A 22,230-nucleotide genomic window follows, 5' to 3' on the forward strand; every position below is an offset into this window, starting at 1 on the left:
ATAGTGAAATGAAACTGTCTGGCACTAGGGTTCAGTATATTATATCCTGGTTGCTATAAGAGCAACTCATGTTTCCTAACCGGTCTCAGTCATTTCCATGGTAGATGCAGAGGATCTTAGATCTGGAAGATACCTTAGATGTCTCTTCTAGATAAAGAAATTGAGGCTCAAGGGTGAGAAAGAACTTGCCCAAGGTCACACAACTAGTAAGTGGGAGTGCTGGAGCCAGAATCTGGTCATTTGACTCTTGTTCTAGGAGTTTTTCTATTGTGCAGTACTCATGGTATTCTCAACCCCAGGAGAATGTAGTTTGATTCAAGGCAGGGCTAAGGAATTATTTCAAGGATTGGTGATGGTAGGTACCTGTCAGTAAAGCTAAAAATTTCTCTTATCAGCCTTGTATCACTTGGAGCCTGTTCCCAATTGTTGGTAGCATCTGAGTTAAATGTTCTTCATTGATAATGTGTGAGATAAAATATTTACCATTAGATTTTTCTACCTAAACACTTTGTACACATGACTTCTGTGAGGCAATAAAAAAAAGATATACAATTATGAAAGCTACATTTTAATCAATGCTCTTAGATAAAATTTTTGAGAGGAACTTCTAAAATTTTGTGTATTGATTTTTTTTATTGATTTCTAGGTTTTTTTGCCCTGTAGTTTCACTATATATAGCCACAGTATTAAAATATTGAAGGCCTATCTTGATAAAATAATTTTCTTCTTCTAGAATTGGAGGCATATGCTGGAGTTATCAGTGCACTTCGGGCACAGGGGGATCTCACCAAGGAAAAGAAAGATCTTCTCGGAGAACTCTCAAAAGTTCTTAGGTAAATTATAAAAGTTTGTGAGATATGACTCTAGAAATTTCATTTTGAGGAGTTTTAATACTTTTCATTCTCAAGTTGAAGACAGAGGTTTTCCAGTTGTTGGTGCTTAGATATCTCATCCCAGTTGTGTGCTTTGTTGCAGAAAGTTATGTAATTTATCATTTATTCTGTAATCAGAAAGGGTTTAAGGCAGGTTATTTTAGGTTTGGGGCACCTGGGAAGGGGAGGTATTTTTGACATGGGTGAAGGAAAGAAGAGTTGGTAGCAACAAGATCTGAAGACTTGGAGTGGCCCGTGGCGTTTGTTGGGAGGGGAGAAGGAGATACTAGGAAGTTGTTGTTTTAATTTATAGAAATAAGTGGTTTTTATATAGTCATAGCCCTGTGGATAGTTTATCCCCTCAGTGTCCTGCTAGAGTGGCCTTGAAGCCATTAAAAATTCTACTGAATGGAATTCTTTGATACCTTGTCTTGATCCATTCTGACATCTTGAGCTTTCTCAGAAAATATTCTGTTTTAACTGAAGTTTCCTTTCTATATATAAAACCATTTTGTCCTATTCTTTTTTTTTAAATGAAAATAGGGAAGAGTCTTTTCCTGTATTTGGTTGACATTAATACAGGGATATTATTAAGTCAAATCCTTAATCTTATTGTCTTCATATTTAACAACTTATATATTTTTTGTTTGTTGTTTCTATTTCCTCATAAATCTTCTTTCCAGCCCCTTACGTATTTTAGTCCATGATATAGATTTAGCTTAAGCAGTAAAGATTACAATCTGAAGAGTGGTTACTCATTTTATTGAATATTTACGAATGGAATGGGTGTAGCCTTTTTTCAGTTGTTTAGTATTAACTTTATATGTATTTAATCAGGATCAATATAAGCACATTTTTACTGTAATGGTAATATAGTGTAATGTAGAAGACATATAGCTGAAATGTTGAGAAATAAGGGAGTAATGTCCTGGTGTCAAATTTCATAGCATATAGCCACAAGAAACAGATTATCTTGCCACTTTTGTTTCTTTATTAAATTCACTGAACATAAAATTATAGACTCTTAAGCTTTAGAAAGGACTTTATTTTTTATTTTTTTAGAAAAAAAAAAAGACTTTAGAAGACTTTCTTCTAGGTGCCAAAATCCTCTTAGTAACCACGATTAGGGGTCATTCAGTGGCTGTTTGCACATTTAGATAACAGGAACCTCTGCTAATCTTGAACATGGTCTGACGTTTCTGAGTTTTGGAAGTAATGACTTGATATCAAGCTGATTTGTCTTCCTGTGATTTTTAATTTGCAACTAATTCTCTCTGCAGTTACACAGAATCACTATGAACCCTTTTCTATGATTTTAATGAAAGCATCTGAAGATATATTTTAGGCCCCGTCTATATCTTTTCACAAATCAATCTTGTCCCCTCTCTTCCCCAAGCAAAATGTTGACTTAAACATGAATAAAAGTATAGAAAAGAGCTGCCTGCTTGGCAGAGTTCTATAATGGCTATTTTTTTTCATAGCATCTCAACAGAGCGCCACCGTGCTGAAGTTCGGAGAGCAGTAAACGATGAACGGTTAACAACAATTGCACATAAGTAAGCCATTAGTCATACAACCCCTGATTTTTTTATGACGTAGTATAACATAATTTTGAAACAGTCTTCCTATTGTATAGCAGATTCCTGAGTCTTTTATCTTAATAGTAATATTTCTGTGCTCAGGGATCCTGACCATAGAGGTATTAACTGTTTATTCAGTTGGTTATGTTTTTGCATTTGGTTAGGCAAGCTTTAAGTACTCAGGTCAAATCCAGTTACAATGTGATCTCTGCATAAAAGGCCACCACAGTTTAGCAGATGATTCACTTACTTAAAGCAAAGTTCAGTAATAAAGTGGTATGCTCCCCTAATTTGACACCCCTTAGAGGTTCTTTGTAATGGTATGTGGTATATATATTGCTTTATAAATAGGCATTATAAATTTTCTTTCTACCTGACTAATATTTCATGTATTTTGAGATTCAGAAAAAAGATTGTAAGAATATATATTCTGCTTTTAAGAAATATGAATATATCTTAATTTACTTTAAAAAAGCCAACAAAATAAAATTATAAAGGATTCTTATCAAATTGTTTTCAGATCATTATAACTGTGTGACAGATGGGGTGGAGGGTGGTGGAGGACTAAGGGCAGGGATCAAACATTAGTAGAATACGAATGGAGATAGTGCCTCCTGAAGAATAGAAAGGAACAGAAATTATCCTTAAATGTTAATGCAAGATGACAGGAGCATTTCATTAAAAATAAGATATATTACAGTATTACTCATTTATTTTTTATTTTTATGTTTTAATGTGAAATAAAACTAAAGGAAAAAATTCAGTGCATTTCCATAGTGTGATAAATAGTGTGTTTAAACCAACTGGCAGTATTTGAATTGACCTTGTAGATCCATTAGCTTCATGTTGTGCTTTGCTATTCCTCATTTTACTTAACTTATAAAATGGGGTGCTACCTTTTTAGCTGCGTAGTTTGAAAGTTTAGGTATCTGGATTTTGAGATTTTTCAATGGTAGGTATGTATGCACTGTAGAAGTTTGGAATTTTTCCACTAGAGACATTAAGTATTTAGTTGTCAGGCCAACATGGTTGAAACATTCAAATATTAATGTGTTCCTTCTTTAATTTGCTCTAAACTTTTGAATTGGGATGCTCTAAAAATAATAACTGAACCTAGATTCTAATTTGAGATGGTAATAGGAAACTTATGTGCTAGATAATAAAGTAGTAAACAATAGCTTACATTCAGAGGCACTTAGAGACAAAGTTAGTACCTTAAAAGCATTGGAAAAATATTGTGGGTCAATTAGTTGTAAGTTGATGCATCAGTTTCATACTTAAAGGATAACATTTATTTAGTCTCCTTTTCCTTTTTTCCCCTTTAAAGAATGAATTTATCCTTATATTTGGGTGAAAGACCAAGTTACAGGTATGCAAATAGGTTATTATTATTTCAGGCTTTTTCTTGTATTATTTCAAAATTGAAGCTCTCAATTATTCAGGGGCACATATTCCCATTTATGAATTAACCGTGCCCTCTGCTTTTCCTTCTCTTCCCCTCCTCCCCCTCCTAATATTGCCCACCCTTTAGCCATTTTGCTGCTTGGGAGTACCTCTAGTCAGAGGGTGGGAAGGGAGAGGAGGTGAAAATTTTAATTAGTCATTTTACTGCTTGTTAGTTTTCCTGGAAATGGCTTGGTGGAAGAATTTACAAGTATTTGCCAAAGTATTTTTGGATAATATGTGGATTTCTTTAATCTGTTTGACCTCTCCCTTTCCCTCCTCTCTCTATTAGCATGGATAATTGAGAGTTGGCTTCTATCTGCCTGTGTTTCCTTTTTTCTCTCCTTTCTGATTTCTTTAATACATGAGTTTAATTTTCTGAAGAGTTTACTTCAGCATATAATTTTAAAAGCTTCTTAGGTCTTTCTATACTCTTGTTTTAATATTTTATGCTGTGGTTTTAGTTTGACTAGGTGTCGTATTTTACTTGTTGAGCCCAGGGGTCGGTGAGTGTGGAATGGTGAGGAAGGCATAGATCCCTTATTCTCTACATCTCCTCTGCCCTGTTTCCCTCAGAAGTAGCAACAGAACCTAAATCCAAAGATTATCTATAGGATGGCTTCATACTCTGAGCCTGAAAAAAGCAACTGGAGCCAAGGAGGAATGCATCTGAACTGACTGCATTCCCTTTCTCCTCTCCCTTCCCTCCCCCACTCAAAATCGCAGCTTAGGCCTGAAGGAATGTGGTTGAAAGGTGAAGAGAAAGCCGAGAAGATTGAGCACAAAGGAGGTGGAAACAAAAGGAGCAGGGTGTCTGGGATCAAAGAAAAGCCTTGCTTATGGCCTGAAGCAGAACACATGTTTATTATTTGGCACCAGACCATTTATTAAGTTTGATACTCGAATTCAGTTTTGAAACATGTCAGAATATTATAATATTAAAGCCTGGAATGTCAAGGGGCTTCAGAGTTTTTAATTGTGCCACTCTTGCCAGCATTGTCTCTAGTATTCAAAGAAAGTGGCTCTCTGGAATTACTGTTCTCTTAAACTCCTTCCCCATAAGCCAGATATTTATAAGATACTGTGTGAGTTTCTATGTGAGGGTAAAGATTTTTTTTCCGGTGCCCTGCATACCAAAGGATGTGAGGGCCAAGGTAGTTTAATTAGTATCATGTTAGATTTCTCAGGAAAGGGGCTGGAGCAAGGTTTCTACCCTCCCTTGCCATCCTTAATCTAAATAGAGAAGCGATCCTTACATTGAAACTTAGGTACTCCAGGGAAGCCCTGGAGTAAGATGTTTACAAAAATCTGTAAAATTCAGTTTAGATGATTTGTGCAACTAATGCATATTTACACCTTCATTACTAAGCAAATAGGAATTTTTGATCTAATTCTAACATAATTTTTCACTCACTTAAAAAAAGTTTGAGCATGTTTGCATGAGTAGAAATTTGGAAGATTTACAGATCTTTTTAAAAGTTGCAGTTGTATCTTTTGCACTGCAAATTCTGTCTTTTCAATAGCAAATATTCATGTGTTTCAAATTATTGATCTTCCATAATTTCTGCCACCATTTAAACAATGCACCAGGTAAGTGTAGACATCACTTTATTTGTGTGTAAACAATCACCTAGCAAATTTACTGGTGATGTTCTAATAAAATGATAGCAAAGTAGGAGTAAGCCAAGAAAACGCTAAATAGCTTTTAGAATTTTTTCCTTTGACAATTAGCCGTAGCCCACTTCTGTTTCTCTTTTCTTGTTTATACCATTCTCTGTTTCAGAACTAGTGTCAAATTGGAGATGATGTGATAACAAATTTATGAAGTTAATTGGGGTTTTAGGAACTCTTCTTTCCCTTGTTTTAGGTAGACTGGTTAAACAGTTTGCAAATTTCTCATAGTAACCCAACTAGATTCATCAGCTCCTAGAAATTCCTTTCTGAACTGAATGTAAATCCTTCTCAAGTTGTAAAGTAATTTATTTGTTCCATTCAGTGAAAGTTGGTAGTAATTAGACAACGGTGCCCAATTAGTATAAATCAAAGGCAAATATTAGACATAAAACCCTTTTGAAAAGTTTTATACTTTCTACTTATGGTGTGGCACATGTCAGTAGTATGATGTATGCTTGTTGAAGGAAACATTTAGTGGCTGTGTGACCTTAGGGAAGTTATTTAACCTCTCAGTGACTCAGTTTCTCTATCCACAAAATGGAGATAATAATACTACCAATTTCATAGGATTATTGAGAGAATTATGAGTTAATACATAGAAAATGTTTAAAACAGTGCCTGACATAGAAAAAGTGTTTAGTTGATGTTAACTACCATCACCATCATCATCATCATCATTATTCCATTATCCACTAACAAGGGCTTTTGTGTATGCTATCTAAATATGAAGAATCAGTGGACATTTCGAGTCTTAAGCCCTAGATTTGGTTATAGAATCTTCGGTTTGGAAAAGGTGTAGAAATATTTCTGATTTAGTAAAAAGATTGATTAATTGATTCTGGGTAAATTTTAAACCTTGACACTAATCATCAGGAGAAGTGATGTAACTGCCTTTTGTGGAGCCAAATCAAGAGAAGTGACAAAATTGTCTTTTCATATTTCAACCATATTTCAGTTGGATTCCTGGGATAATATTTACTCAGGTTTAGATAGAGAAACAGAATAGTGTCTGCTTAGGGGGATAGTTCCATGGCCTCAAATATTTCTTAGAATGAAGAGTGATATAAGTAAAATTAAAGTAGTAGTGGCAGGTTTCTTCCAGTGACCTCAGACCTAGTCTATTTTTTAACAGGAAGGATACTAATGTAACACATCATCAGTGACACATGCAGTGATATATACAGCCCTCTTCTCTCCCTCCATACTTAGTCTCCCTCGTTTACTGCCTCAGTTTCCCTTGTTTGAAAGCCTTAGAACCTCTGGCCATGCAGGCAGTTAGATCATTTTTGCAAAGGTTCAGTGAATTCTATCCTCAATTATTAAAGAAAATCTAATTTAAAAATTACGAGTACTTTTTACCTTTTTAGTTGAATTACAAAATTAAGTTCTAAAAGTTAGTAGATGTACTAGTTTTCATTAGCAATGCCAGATTTAAACTAATGAAAATAATGTCAATATTTAGAAGGCATAGGAAAATTTTTCATAGTTTCAGTTGTGTTAATTATAAGATTTATATTATAGAATAAAATGTGTAAGAACTTAAGTGTTTGTGAAATCCCTTAAATTCTGATAATTACTCATAATTTTCATTTTGCTTGCTTAAAATAAAGCCTCTCCTATTCACTCAGGATACTTTATATAATTTAAAAAGTTTTATTTGTTTGAGAAAATAGTTGACTCATTTTTAGTGATTGAGAACCCTTGTAGCAGCATTTTCTTTTTTGTTTAGTATGTCTGGACCTAATAGCTCTTCAGAATGGTCCATTGAGGGTCGTCGCTTGGTTCCACTGATGCCCCGGTTGGTTCCCCAAACTGCCTTCACTGTAACAGCTAACGCTGTTGCCAATGCAGCTATCCAGCACAATGCATCTCTTCCAGTGCCTGCAGAAACAGGAAGCAAGGAAGGTGAGTAGAAAACCACTTCTGTGTGTAGAGACGACTTTTCTCAGATTCTTCAAGGAAAGGTGTCCTGTTTTCATCTGTTTCATCTGTTTTAATCCCAGTGTATGAAGGTTACAAAACACAGTGAGCAACTCTTATTTTGAAACTAGAAACTGCCAAGTTTTTAGTCTCAGCCGAAACCAAATCTCCCTTTTCAAAGTGTGAGTTCTGTTAATCACAAAATTGGAAAAAGCTTTCTTGGAGTGAATTTTTGATATCAGTGTATCTTGTTAGAAGTGGATAAAAGGCCTTAATGGGTGACATGGAAAATAAATGATGGAAGTCATTTACCTGCAGGAGAAAGATGCCTAACTGATTAGACAATAAAACTCTGTTTTATCTTCTGGAATCTATGGTATATGGTGCTTCTCTGTTCTAGTCAGTGTTCTGAATCCATTAGGGATTACCTGGCAGAAGAGAAGGCTTTCTTACTGTTATTTAATCTAGTAATTGACACGTGCTTTAAAAATTCTTGAATTCTCTTGAGGCTGCCAAGAGTAATGTTAAATTTGAGAGTGCATATTTGGGTTGATTCTAGTAGCTTAGTTTGGTGTTGCTTGAAAATAACCCTGAAAATAATGAAGTTGTCAGATTACTTTGGGGAATTGTCATTTCTTGATTATCAGTGGGTCACGGAGCAGAATGAGACGCTCTTTATGCATGCCAGGCTCTGTTTTAGGCTGAAGGAAGCTATATTTAGAGAGAGACAGGTACCAATGTACAAATTTGGCCTCCACTCAGTTCCTGTTTTCTTTGTTGTAGGAGAGGTATCTTTCTTTTCTTCCCACTTTTACCTTTTCTGTCCACCAACTGTCTGGTAGAGGGAAAAGAATATAGGATTGCCAATAGCCAAATCTGTGTTTGAGTCCTAGTTAGCCATTTCCTAGCTATGTGACCTCCAGCAACTCTTAGCTTCTGTGAACCCTAGGTTCCTCATCTTTAAAAGGAGGATGTGGTGCTGTGAGAGTTAGTTCTAATATATGGAAAGCATTTAGCATAGTGCATGGTACTCAGTAAATGGTGCATTATGAACTATTCTTGCTTCTTGTTGTTATTCAAGAAATTGACATATAATGTTGTCATTACTTTAGTTGAGTTATTGTTGCACTGCTTGGATGGCAAGTGACTAGTAAGTTGTTTTATAATAAAGTAACCTTGCTGTGGTTCCCCCCCCAGTAGCCAAGTTGGAAATTGCCATGGTTAGGGAAAAATTAGGCATCACTCCATCATTGGTGCTGCTATCAGTATTAAAAGGGAATACAAGTACATGCCTTTTGTCTAACTCCTGCCATGAATGAAAAATTATTTTTATTTTTCTTTGTGTAGTTTTAAACTTGATTTCTTTGTAATTGTGCTCTTCTCCATTGGCAATGTCACCTGTAGACCAGCTGTTAAATACTTGAGAAAAACCCAGTGAAGTGATGATTTTCTGGAAGGGTTATTAATACCTTTTAACTTAATGGACCTAGTAATGGCCTCTAACTTCTGATCACATGAAAATGTTAAAATTGGCCTGCAGTAAAAAAATTATTTTTATGTATACGCGTGGACAGTTTTGGTGAAAGTTAACAGCAAACTTTTTTATCGTTCCTTCAGTAGTGGTTTGCTATTCCTACACAAGTACCACGTCAACCCCAACCTCTACCCCTGTTCCAAGTGGCAGCATAGCAACGGTTAAGTCTCCAAGACCTGCCAGTCCTGCCTCCAATGTAGTTGTCTTGCCAAGTGGAAGTACTGTTTATGTCAAAAGTAAGTGATATTCTCAGTGTTATCAGGGCCATCTTGGCTAAATGCTGCAACATAGGCTCTGATTAGATCTGCCTTCCTGGATTAAATCATCGGTCCACTGGCTATTAGCAGTGGTTAGTTTTTGAAGGTTGTAAATTCCTTTCTTTACACGTGACTGGGTATATATTGCTTTTTAATCAGTTCTGGGGGTTGAGAAATTACTTCTTTTTTGTTCTCTGTGGGAAATCTGCCTTGAACAGTGCTATCTTCCAAGTATTCACTTGTTTTGATTGTCATGGACTAGAAATGTGAATGGAAACTGAAGAAATGTGCTTATGTGATGTATGCAGTGTTTACTCCTATAAGTGTAATTTTTAATGTTTTTTAAAAAATTATTTATATAGTATATCATCCAACTGTTACTTTCAGTGATATATCTAGAGAGTCCATCTTTTATATTTCTAGTTAACTATAAGCTTTTGAAGTTTATTTGCAGTTTTTAGCCCCTTGATTCTATCCTGTGAAACAGTTTAATGTCCAGGTCATTTTTGGTATTAGTGTCTGTTATGTCAATATTGTTTTGCTTTTGTTATCAGCTGGAGATTATTAGTACTTGATTTTCATTTTTCTCAATATAGTTATAAACTTGATTTCTTTGTAACTTTTAGAGGTAGAGGTTGCTGTTTTAGGAATGATTTTAGGTCATTGTCAGCCTTATTTAAATTAAAGTCTAAAAACTGAAGGTGGTATAAGGAGTTATATTTTATTAATTCCATGAGTCATGCTGTATACTTTTTTTTTGTCTGCTTTGTAGAGATTTCCTATGAATGTTGGAAAGATTTATGTTTCTCACTTGATTTAAAAAAAAAGTCTACAAAAATAGTTGAGGCTTTAGTTCATAAAGAAAAACTAAGAATCTGGAACTATTAAGTTCATATCTGATTTCTGTAGATTTAATCACTTCTCGGCCTTTTGGCTAAGATCAAGTGATTTCTGTAGATTTAGCCAAGGTGACTGTAAGAGATCTATTTTTTTAAATTCTTTTTTTTTTCTTTTAGTAATCTCAACACCCAACATGGGGCTTGAACTCACGACCCTAAGATTGAGAGTCGTGTGTTCTTCCGTCTGAGCCAGTCAGGCGCCCCGCGATCTATTTTTTTTTTTTTTTAAGATCTTATTTATTTATTTGACAGAGAGAGCAAGAGAGCACAAGCTGGGGGAACAATAGGAGGGTGAGGGAGAAGCAGGCTCCCCGCCAAGCAGGGAGCCCGATGCGGGGCTCGATCCCAGGACCCCAGGATCACGACCCGAGCCGAAGGCAGACGCTCAACCATCTGAGCCACCCAGGCGCCCCCTTTTTTTTTTTTTGATAATTTTTTAAAACATTGAAAGTGAATCCCAAACCCGAGGAAACCTTTAAACATAAAATGTAGTTTAAAATAATAGGAAGTTTAAGGGCGCCTGGGTGGCTCAGTCGTTAAGCGTCTGCCTTCCGCTCAGGTCATGATCCCAGGGTCCTGGGATCGAGCCCCGCATTGGGCTCCCTGCTCATCGGGAAGCCTGCTTCTCCCTCTCCCACTCCCCCTTCTTGTGTTCCCTCTCTCACTGTCTCTCTCTCTGTCAAATACATAAATAAAATCTTTAAAAAAAAAAAAAAGATTGTTTTGGGGCGCCTGGGTGGCTCAGTTGGTTAAGCGACTGCCTTCGGCTCAGGTCATGATCCTGGAGTCCCTGGATCGAGTCCCACATCGGGCTCCCCGCTCAGCAAGGAGCCTGCTTCTCCCTCTGACCCTCTCCCCTCTCATGTGCTCTCTCTCTCTCATTCTCTCTGTCTCAAATAAATAAATAAAATCTTTAAAAAAAAAATAAAATAAAATAAAATAATAGGAAGTTTATTGCTTTATTCTCAGAAGTCACACAGGCAACATTAGTTTGAGATATAATCATTCATTAATCTAGCTTCATATGTGCAAGGCACTGTACTGGGGAAACAAACCAATAAGTCTTAGTCATCGCCCTCTGGGAGCCCCTTAATAATGGGAGATGTGCAGACCAGCAGCCACATTGCCATGGGGTAAGTGATACAGAAGAGAATATACAAAGTGCTTAAGCTCAGAGATGTGGATTAGTTTTGCTTAGAGGAGTAAGGAGAGCTTCACTGAGGAGATGGTTTGCAGGATGATGAAGAGTTCATTGTTGGTAGGTAGTATTCCCCAAAGAACAATAGTGTTTGGAGACTCTGGTTGTATAGAATATGTTAAGCTGGCTTTGGGGAATCGTGAGCACCTCAGTGTACTGGGATTATAAGGGTGCACAGGGTTGGGTAGAGTAGGGTATAGTTGACCCTTGAGCAATGTGGGGCTTAGGGTTGCTAACTCCCTGTGCAGTCGAAAATCTGCATATAACTTGACTCCCCAAAAACTTAACTACTAATAGTCTATAGTGGACCAGAAGTCTTGCTGATAACATAAGCAGACGACTAACACATATTTTGTATATGTATTATATACTGTATTCGTACAATAAAGTAAGCTAGAAAAAAGAAAATGTTACTAAGAAAATCATAAGAGGAAAGAGAAACATTTATAGTAATATACTGTATTTATCAAAAAAAATACACATATTAGTGGACCTGCGCAGTTCAAACTTGTGTTTGAAGGTCAGCTGTATTGTGTTCTTGGAAAGCTGTAGAACCTTGAATGATGTAGTAATGATTTAAGTGCCTCATCTTGTAGGGAGATAAAAACTACTTAAGGATTTAAGGCAAGGCATTGACATAATTAGGTATGAGATTCTGTAACTGGCAGTAGGATGGAGGGTAGAAGTGGAGTGATTCGAAGCATGGACATCTTTTAGGAGGTTGCTAAAATACAGGCAGGAGATAAGAAGGCCTGACATAGCCACAGGGTTAAAGAAAGGAGGAAAGACATTCAGAGAAAACTTCTGAGGGAGGATTGATAGGACTTACTGTTTGATTGGGCATGAGGCAAAGGGAGAGGTCAAGGGTGGCTGATGACACAAAGATTTAAAATGAAGTATAAAATGCAGGGTTAGATTGTGATAAATACAACAAAACTGTCATTGCCTTTCAGGTGTTAGCTGTTCAGATGAAGATGAAAAACCCAGAAAACGAAGGCGAACAAATTCTTCTAGCTCCTCCCCCGTTGTCCTAAAGGAAGTTCCAAAGGCTGTTGTTCCGGTCTCAAAGACGATCACTGTGCCTGTGAGTGGCAGTCCCAAGATGAGCAACATCATGCAGAGCATTGCCAACTCCTTACCACCCCACATGTCTCCTGTGAAAATAACCTTCACCAAACCATCAACACAGACGACAAACACAACAACACAGAAGGTATGTGAAGGAGGGAGTCTCTGCCGATTGCTGTTTCCATTTCTTTCAGTCAATATGATTCAGATTTAACAAACATGCACTGAGTGCTTACTATGTGCTTGGCATTATGCTGGGAATGATCAGGTCTCTTACTTTAATTCTGCACAGAATAATACCTGTCACCCTTGGGATAGGTATTATTAATTCACTTTTTGTAGATGAGGCTCAGAGATGCCAAATGACTTGCCTAATGTCACGCAGCCAGCAGATCTCATACTTCTAAGACTTTTGTTCTATTTTATTATTGTAATGCCATTTGGGAAAAAACTAAAATATAAAATTTTTTTTGACCTATATATGGATAACTTTACCTTTAGGAACTCAGTTTTTACTTTGCCAGAGTAACAAAGTTGTCAGAAGTGGGTGTTTTATAGAAGACAGGAAGGATATGATTAAGTGAATAATTACTGTTGCCTTCTTTTTTTATTTTTTGTATGCTATCATTAGTTCTTTCCTAAACTTTTCTCAGTATGTTCAAATCATCAATATTCTGTCAGTTGTATGTTATTAGAACCCTCTAACTTTCCACACTAATATGGATGCTGTTGGCACCCTAGGCTTGTTGCACACCTGTATTTCTGGGGTCTCCCGTCACTAGCATGCTGGTATTCCTCTTTCATTTATTTACTCATTTGCTGGAACATCCTCTGGTAGCTTCTTGATGTAGGTGTGGATGGAAGGTGAATTTTTTGATACCTTGTGTAGTGGACTGAAAATGCCTTTATTTTACTCTCCCACTTTCTTGATGGTTTAGGTAAAGTATTTTTTAGGTTGGATGTAATTTTCCCTGAGAATTTTGAAGATATTGCTCCATTGGCTGTTGCCTTCAGTATTGCTTTTGAGAAGCCCAATGCCATTTTAATTTCCTCCTTTTCTCTTTGAAAAGTCTTGGTAACTTTCAGAGTTCTGAAATTTCAAGGTAATTTTTCTTGGTGTGGGTCTTTATTTTATCCATTGGTGCACACTCAGTGGTCCCTTTCACTCTAGACACTCATGTCCTTCAGTTCTAGGAAATTTCTTGAATTATTTCCTAGATTTTTCTCTGTTCTCTCTTTTTGGATCAACTATTTAGGATGTTGAACCGCCTGGATTGATCCTTTTGCTTGTCTTTTCTCACTCCCATTTTCCATTTGTTTGCTTTTTCTTTCTGCTGTAATACAGTGGTTAAAAGCCTGGGTTTTTGGAACTAGACTTCTGAATTTGAATCTCAGTTTTTGCAACTTATTAGTTTCGTGACTTTGGGGAACCTAAATTCTGGAATTAAGTTTTCTCATTTGAAAAATGGAAAACAATCTATAAGGTTTTGGGGTATAAATAAATGAGATAATAAATATAAAACTGTTAGAATAGAGCCTAGCACATAGTAAATGCTCTGTAAGTATTATTTTCTCTATCCTTTCATGTTATCCTTCACTACTTTTCTGGATTTGTCATTTTTGCTATCATACTTTAAATTTCTGGTAATTCTTTCTTGATCTCTGAAAGTTCCCCTTTTTTTTTTAAAAAAAAAAAACAGCATCCTGTTCTTTCATAAAATCACTATATTCTGATGATATTCATGACTTTTTTTGATGTTTTATTCTTTCATGTTTTCTCTCCTACCTGTAAGTTCCTTTTATCTATTTGTTTTGATCTGTTTCATTTTAGTTTTCTTGAATGCTGGCTGGCTGTCTGCTTATATTTGAATATGGGCACTAAAAGCTGACAGAAAGCTGTATGTGTAGAGTGGGGCATGTTGGCTGGTGACTTTCATTGTAGGTTGACCTAGCTGGGCTGTTTCGTTGAGAAAAACCCACTACCCCTTTACCTCTATCAGTTACCATCTCATTAGGGCTTTATCATGGACTGGTCAGATTTCCTCAGAGAAGAATTTTCCAGTCTCCTGCTTAGAGTATTTAGCCAGTCTGCCAGTATTTGGGGAATAAATGGAGAGAACAGGCTGGATAGTCTCACCATTCAGTATATACTTCACTTAACCCCTCTGTAGCACAGCACTCAGCTCCCTCGGCCCAGTGTTAGCAAATTCCCTTGGATTCAACCTCTCCCTCAAGAGAATAAATTCCTAGTCTTCCTTTAGGGTGGGGGAGGATAGCTGTAGATATAAATGCTGCTTAAATAGATTTTCAACTAATTTTCCTCTCTCTAGTGCCACCTTTACTCCCACTTAAGACATATCTCGAGCTCTCAATTCCTGAGTCTTTCTGGGGTTCTCTGGTTTCCACTTCTGAGGCTATGCTTGATTGATTACTTCTTATCTGTTTTCTAGTTTACAAAACTTTACAGCTGTTACCTTCTTTTCATTTTGACCTTAGGGGTTTACATGCCTCTTCCCCTTTAAAAAAAAATCCCTTCATGTCATTTTAGAGGGATTTGGGGGAAGGATTGGAGGTACCTTCTTATCTTTAGCCGGTGATCTTTCCCACCTTTGAACTCTCAGATACACAATAACGTTCATTTAAAGAACCTCCTTGAGTCTCCTGGAAAGATGTCATTACATAATACATGAGAAATTATTTTCTTAGTAAATCGTAAGTGATAATGAGGTGATCTGTGGAATATAATTCTATTTTCAGTTTTAGGATGAAGCATTATGGTATCGTGTTAAAATCAAGCAAGAATATTTGTAGTCAAAGAGGCCTGGGTTGGAACCCTGGCTCTTCCAGTATGACCTGAGATAAATTAGTCTCTCTAAATCTGTTTTCCCATCAGTGAGATGAGAATAATGCGAATCTTAAAAAGTTACTGTGAGGATTAAATGAGACTGGGTATTTTAAAGTACAGCAATAGGTATATACTCAAAAAAATGTTAGCTCCCTTTCCTTGCTGGTATTTTATGTAAGACAGTGTTTTATTTATTTGCACTGTTGAGAATGAGCTCTTCCAAAATGAATTCATCAGTTAACTGAAGCTTACTCCTTAATATATAGAAATTAACTATTTTTGATGACTTTTTAAATGTTACACTGAACATGATTTTTGCATCTGTACTTGATGACTCCAAGGTAACCCTTCTGAATATCACTTGTCATATAATATTATGATATCGTTATTGCTTTCTAGACTAGCCCTATATTAAGTGTTACCAGCCTGCTATACTCTTTGAGTTTATAAGTCTACTTACTGTAATTTTTTACTGCCTTTTTTTTTGCTGGGACTTATTTATCTGTAATTCTTCTGTCTTCCCCCTTCTCATCTACTCTTTTAATTTGGTATTTGAGAAATAGTGTAGCAAAGTTATAACTAAAAGAGCACCCATCTCCCATCCATGTCTTTTTCTTCCCTTACTCGTTTTATTTTTATTTATTATACTTATAACTGGTTAACATCATATTATATATTTATTCATTTCCTGTTTCTCCTGTAGAGTATATATGTTGCTGAGGGTAAAGACTTTATCTTATTCATCACTGTATTCCCTAGTATTTAGAATAGTTCATGACACATAGAAGGTGTTAATTAATGTTTGTTGAATGAATGAATGAAAAAAATGAATAAATAGATCTGATTCCAGTTCTGACTCTGACACTTCTCTTGAGCCTCAGTTTCCTTATAAAACAAAGATCATAGTACTTACTTCCCAGAGTTATCAGGATAATTACATGAGATGATTCATGGAGAGTACTTAACATAGTGCATATGATGAATGCTTAGTAAATGTCACCTAACATTATTAACTTTAGAATCTTCTTTGGTATACATATATAAAAATACCTGTAAAAGATCGAAGGTTCACCTGTAAGTGAAGTTGGCATTTTTTGTTTTGTTTTGATTCAATGACTTTATCATATCTTTATTTTTATTTTTTCTTCGGAATTGCCAATTGAGAATGGATAGTCGAGGTTGTCAGACATATGATGCTTATAAGAGGGCATATTTGTCTCCAAGGTCATATGAACCACACCAGGAGATTCCAAGCTCAGAACCTTAGATTTGTCCTACTGTACAGAAAAAATTAACATTTAAAACAAATTAAATTAGAAATAAGACTCATTCATTCCACAAATATTTACTGAGTATCTACTATGTTCCAGAGGCAAAACTATACTCCTTTATTTCATGTGTACCCAATGCCATTGGTTTTGTTACTTCTTGGACAAGCTGAGTATGGTAGCACTAATAGATATTCTTTGGGATTTTTTGTTTGTTTTTTGTTTTCCTTCTGCTGGGTAATTGGACTTCTTTGAAATCTCTGTAAGGGTGTTTTCCTTATTGCATTCACCTTGGATTTCTCACAAATCCTATGTAAGTCAACTTAGGAATTATTTTAGGTAAATGACTTTTACATTTACATTAAGTATAATTATTTATGAATTTGTGGACTTGATTCAAATTCAAATAGGTCATATATTTTCAGGGTAGACAAATTTCCACCTATGTTAATGTGGTGCCTTCATTTTAAGTATAACATTGGTACAGCACTTATATGAACAAAGCAACAAAATACAGCTTTATGCTTTCACGTGCTTGATTGATATTTTTCATTTTATCCTTAGGGTGCAAGTCCCAGCACTCTTAAGGAGTTTTTGTGAGTGCTAGAAGGTCAGTAATTTGAATTATGGCCTGAATAAACACTGTTTGGTTCACTTGGTTTCAAAATACCTTTATTTCCCCTGTTGTAATTCATAACTTTAAAGTACAAGTAAATTTTCTTTAAGGTGGATCTCTAATTTTGGATAACCCCTTTTCAGATCAGAAATCAACGTGCAGACTGAAATCTTATCATTTGTATCTATAGCCTAAAACATGCTCTTAAAGACTTCTAGATTTATTTTGCTGAAATTTTGTCTTAATGTTAGAAGCCTACATGGATACTCTAGTTTTAATATTGGAAATAATTGACACAAGTGTGAATGCTTCCCCTTCTCTTGCCCATGACAGACATTGTTAATTGACTGTGGCATACTTTCCTGCCAAGCCTTGGTGAATCCTTATCTGTGTCACAGAGTCCTTATAAATACTGCTCCAGGAAGCTGCTACTATGATTTCAGAATTGGCAAATGTGAAACCTAATTGCCATTATCACTATAATTGGTTTGACTGTGGTAGTAGCTATGAGTTCTTTGGATTCTCAGGGGTATCAGAATTTGGGAAAAAGATATATAACATTTTTTAATGAAACAAAAAAAGAATACATAAAATATATTTCCAGATTGAATTGATCTATAACACCTTTACTGAATAGTAATAGTAATCTAATAACTACTGTTTGTTGACTGCCAAATATTGACCACCTGCTATGTGCCTAGCACTATGTTAGATGCTTCACATCGTCATCTCATTCAATCCTTGTAGTGATTTGGAAGGTAGGTATTATTATCCCTATTTTATAGATGAAAATTGGAGTCTAGAGATTTTAACCTGTCCAGGGGCCTGCCATTTGTCAGTGGCCCAAGCAGAATTAAGCTCAGGTTCGACTCTTAAACTTCTGGTCTTTTTACCATATTGATCTGCTACTTCTCAGTTTATATGACGGCTTATGATTGTTTTTGTAATAATGCTATATAGGTATTTGCTGATCGAGTCTATCTAGAAGTATGCTGGTCAACTCTATATAGATGTTTGCTGGTCAAGACTTAGATATCTCTCTTGACTCGTCAAATAATTAACAAACTGCTTAAAGTAGTGGATATGTAGTTACATCTTATAATTCTCCATGACACTGCAAATATATAATAATGATGATATAGTCAAAATAATGATGATATAGTCATCCTTGAGATGTTGGTACTGAGTCTGGACATAATCAGTAAATTTTGACCAACTGATTTAACATCAGGCCTTCTTTAGGACTAATGTGAAAATGAAAGAGAATTTCTCCCTTAATTTCTTTGGATTTTTCAAAACAATTTTCTGCCCTAGATAGGTAGAGGTAATTTTGGTGAAAGAAGAAAAAGAAATTCTGCTCTGTTTTGGGTATCACCATACCACCATTATACCCACCTGGAATAAAACTGATACTATAGGTTTGTAAATGATTTTTGTGTTCTCAGCTGTAAAATGGGGATAATAATTGTGTCTATGTCATAGAATTTTGGGGAGATCTAAATTTATCCAATGCACATTAGCTCTAGGTGTTCATCTTGATTATGTTATTTTCCTTAGGCCTACCATTTCCCTACATCAACAAGTCCTATTGACTCTACCTCTTAAAAGAATCTGCATGTGATCACTTCTCTTTATTTCTACTACTAACACCCCAGTCCAAGCAGCCTCTATCATTTCTTGCCTGCTCTACTGCAATAGTTTCTTTACTAGTCTCACTGCTCCCATTCTTGCCACTCACCACATAGCAGCTAGAATGATCTTTTAAAATATAAATCAAATTTTGTTGTTTCCCCACTTAAAATCCTCCCATGGCTTCCTATTGCACTTAGTATAAAATTTAAATCCTTTACTCTGGCTTATAAATATGATCTGGCCTCTCCTTACTTTGCCAGCCCCTCCTTGCTCTATATGCTTTTTGCTACACCAGCTTGCTTTCTGTTTTTAAATACATCAGGCTGATTCCAACTGTAGGTCCTTTGCTCTGTCCTGTTCTTTCTCATTTGAAATTCTTTGCCTCCCTATATCTTCTACACTTTTCTAGCCATACAGGCTAACTTTGAAGTCTCTTTCCTGCTTCTTTTTTCCCCTCCCTTCCCTGTATCAAGCTATGAGCAAATCCTGTTGGTTTTACCTTTAAGTATATTCAGAATCTGTTTACTTTTCACCACTTCTGCTATAAACACTTTGAACACGATCATTTCTGCTTGCTTTATTCCAGGAGCATCCTAATTTGTCTCCCTGTTTTTACTACCTCTGCCCTACTGTACTTTTCATCTAGCAGACAGAGTGATGCTTTTTAAAAAATACTTTTTAGAATAGTTTTAGATTTACAGAAAAATTGAGAAGATAGTACAGAAAGTTCTCATATACCCTACACTCAGTTTCCACTGTTCTTAACATTTTATATTACTATGGTACTTTGCTGTAATTAATGAACTAGTATTGATGCATTAAGATTAAGTAAAGTCTGTGGCTTATTCAGATTTCTTTACCCATTGTCTTTCTCTGTTCTGGGATACCACATTACATTTACTTGTCATGTTTTCTTAGGTTCCTCTTGGCTGTGAAAGTTTCTCAAGACTTCTCTTGTGTTTGGCAGTTTTAAAGAATACTGGTCAGATATTTTGTAGGCTGCTCCACTATTGGAATTTGTCTGATGTTTTTCTCATGATTAAACTAGGTTTGGGGTTTTTAAAAGGAAGACCACATTGATAAAGTGCCATTTTCATCATATCATATCAAGGGTATATAGCATCAACATGATCTTATATCATCTAGTCCCCCATTACTTCCCCGATTCTGTCTCCTAATACTATTTCCTAAATTCCGATCCCATTTATTAGGTTCTTGAAGTTTATTGAAGATACCAAGCTTGCTTCTGCCTGAGGGCCTTTTTATTTGCTGCTCTCTGTGCCATTGGATGCACTTCCTCAAGGTGGCAATATGGTTCACACCCCTGCTTCTAGTTTCTGCTCAAATGTTACCTTATCAGAAAGATTTTCATTGAATACTATATAAAAAAATAACACAGTACTCCCAATATTCTTTATTTCCTACCCTGCTTTATTGTCTCTTCCATTTATCTCTATGTGACATATATTTACTTTTCTAATTTGTTTATTGTTTCCCTCCCCACCTATTAGAATTTAGCTCCATGGAAGTATGAACTTTGTCTGCTTTGTTCATTCCACTATCCCCAGCATCTAGAACCATGCCTGGCACATAGTAGATGCTCAACAAATATTTATAAATGAATGATTATCCAAATTACTTTCTAGAAAGATTGTGCCCATTATACTCCCTAAGCAGTATATTGAAATGCTTATTTCAGTGTATCTTATACAGCATTGAACATTGTTTTTAAAAATATTTGGTTGGTAAAAGTTGTTTCTTTTAAACAATTCTGATGATTACTAGTAAAGGAAAGCTTACGCATATTTTTAGTTGTGTATTTCTCTTTGATGAATTGTTTCTTCATATTTCTTAAGCTATTTTTGGATTATATGTACCTGAGTCTAGATACATTAGTAGTGTAGTGGGTTCATGAAAATAACTTATTTTTCCTTCCTTAGGTTATTATAGTGACCACATCACCAAGTTCAACCTTCGTGCCCAACATTCTCTCCAAATCCCATAACTATGCAGCAGTCACTAAGCTTGTACCAACATCAGTCATTGCTTCCACAACCCAGAAGCCACCAGTGGTTATAACTGCTTCACAGTCCTCCCTGGTCAGTAGTAGCAGCAGTGGCAGCAGCAGTTCTGCACCGTCACCTATTCCCAGTACAGTTGCGGTGACAGCTGTGGTATCTTCCACACCATCCGTGGTCATGTCAACAGTAGCACAAGGTGAGTGGTGATCCGCCATGTAATTCTGTACCTGTGGTAGATGGGGATTTTGAAGAAGACCATCTGGGTGTATTTTTCGGCTTTGGGTATGAAGATCCCTGCTTTTTATGTCAGAAATTACCACTCCCTTTCCCCCAGTCTGAGAATGTCAAGATAGTGGGTTACTCAGTTTTTCCCACTTTAACAGGCTTACTCCAAGATTTTTCTTTTCCAAATGCATAGTACCTAATCACCTAGTAGGCAATTAATATTTACAAAATGTACATTAACCCTGTTAGCAACAGATTTCAAAGGCATATGCAAATATCTTGAATATAATGAAATATATTTATTTATTTATTTAAAAATTTTTAAGTAATCTACACCAAACATGGTGCTTGAACTTATAGCCCTGAGATCAAGAGTCACAAGAGTCACATACTCTACTGACTGAGCCAGCCAGGCCCCCCTAATGAAATTCTTAAATGAGGAACTTGAAATTACAATTGACTTTTGAGCAACATAGGGGTTAGGGGCACTGACTCCTGGCACAGTTGAAAATCCACATATAACTTTTGACTCCCCCAGAACTTAACTACTAATAGCCTACTTTGACCGGAAGCATTACCAGTAACAATCGATATATTTTGTATGTTGTATCCATCGTATACCATATTCTTATAATCAAGTAAGCTAGAGAACGGAAAACGTTACCTAAATTGTAAGGAAGAGAAAATACATTTCTCATACTGTACTGTATTTATTGAATAAATCTGTGTATGAATGGACCCATGCAGTTCAAAGCTGTGTTGTTCGAGTCAACCATATTTTACTCAAGGTTCTTAGGGGAAACATTAAGTATACAACCTCTTCAGAGTAAGTTACCCAATGATAAGCAGGAGGAAGAGGATGATTTCAAGGACATGTCATTCACCTTTTCTTTAGTCTCCCTAAGTTTTTCTGTATTGGTGGATGATGGGAGATATTAAGAGAACTAAGGCTGAACTGAAGAACAATCACTGCTTAGTAATTCCAGAGGAAAGGAAATGTGGAAATCTCAGTTCCATGTTAGCCTAAATAAGTTTAGCTCTCTTCCATATCTTTATGTTCCTCCCTGTGAAAGGCAGATAGCACACTGTCAGAAATCTTCTTCCCAGTGTTGGTGAGCCTTAAGATGAGGATGGGAGAGAAGTATGTACTGTACAGAAATCATACTCATGGTTGTAGT

General features: G+C 36.0%; 1 protein-coding gene across 9 annotated transcripts in view; it reads left to right on the forward strand.

Annotated features, from left to right (window-relative positions):
* The window catches only part of EMSY (EMSY transcriptional repressor, BRCA2 interacting), a 91,578-nt gene that overhangs the window by 7,756 nt on the left and 61,592 nt on the right, over positions 1-22,230 (forward strand). For 3 of the 9 annotated variants that reach the window (XM_032427336.1, XM_032427339.1, XM_032427343.1), the window contains exons 3-9: positions 734-833; positions 2,354-2,428; positions 3,780-3,821; positions 7,299-7,474; positions 9,107-9,259; positions 12,331-12,590; positions 20,747-21,023. In XM_032427336.1, the coding sequence (XP_032283227.1) occupies positions 734-833; positions 2,354-2,428; positions 3,780-3,821; positions 7,299-7,474; positions 9,107-9,259; positions 12,331-12,590; positions 20,747-21,023 (1,083 nt within the window). The remainder of the gene's footprint in view (positions 1-733; positions 834-2,353; positions 2,429-3,779; positions 3,822-7,298; positions 7,475-9,106; positions 9,260-12,330; positions 12,591-20,746; positions 21,024-22,230) is intronic. The other 6 variants (XM_032427342.1, XM_032427344.1, XM_032427337.1 and 3 more) reach the window with 5 other exon arrangements.

The sequence above is a fragment of the Phoca vitulina genome, unplaced genomic scaffold, assembly GCF_004348235.1.
Source record: "Phoca vitulina isolate PV1807 unplaced genomic scaffold, GSC_HSeal_1.0 scaffold36, whole genome shotgun sequence".
Classification (NCBI taxonomy): Eukaryota; Metazoa; Chordata; class Mammalia; order Carnivora; family Phocidae; genus Phoca; species Phoca vitulina.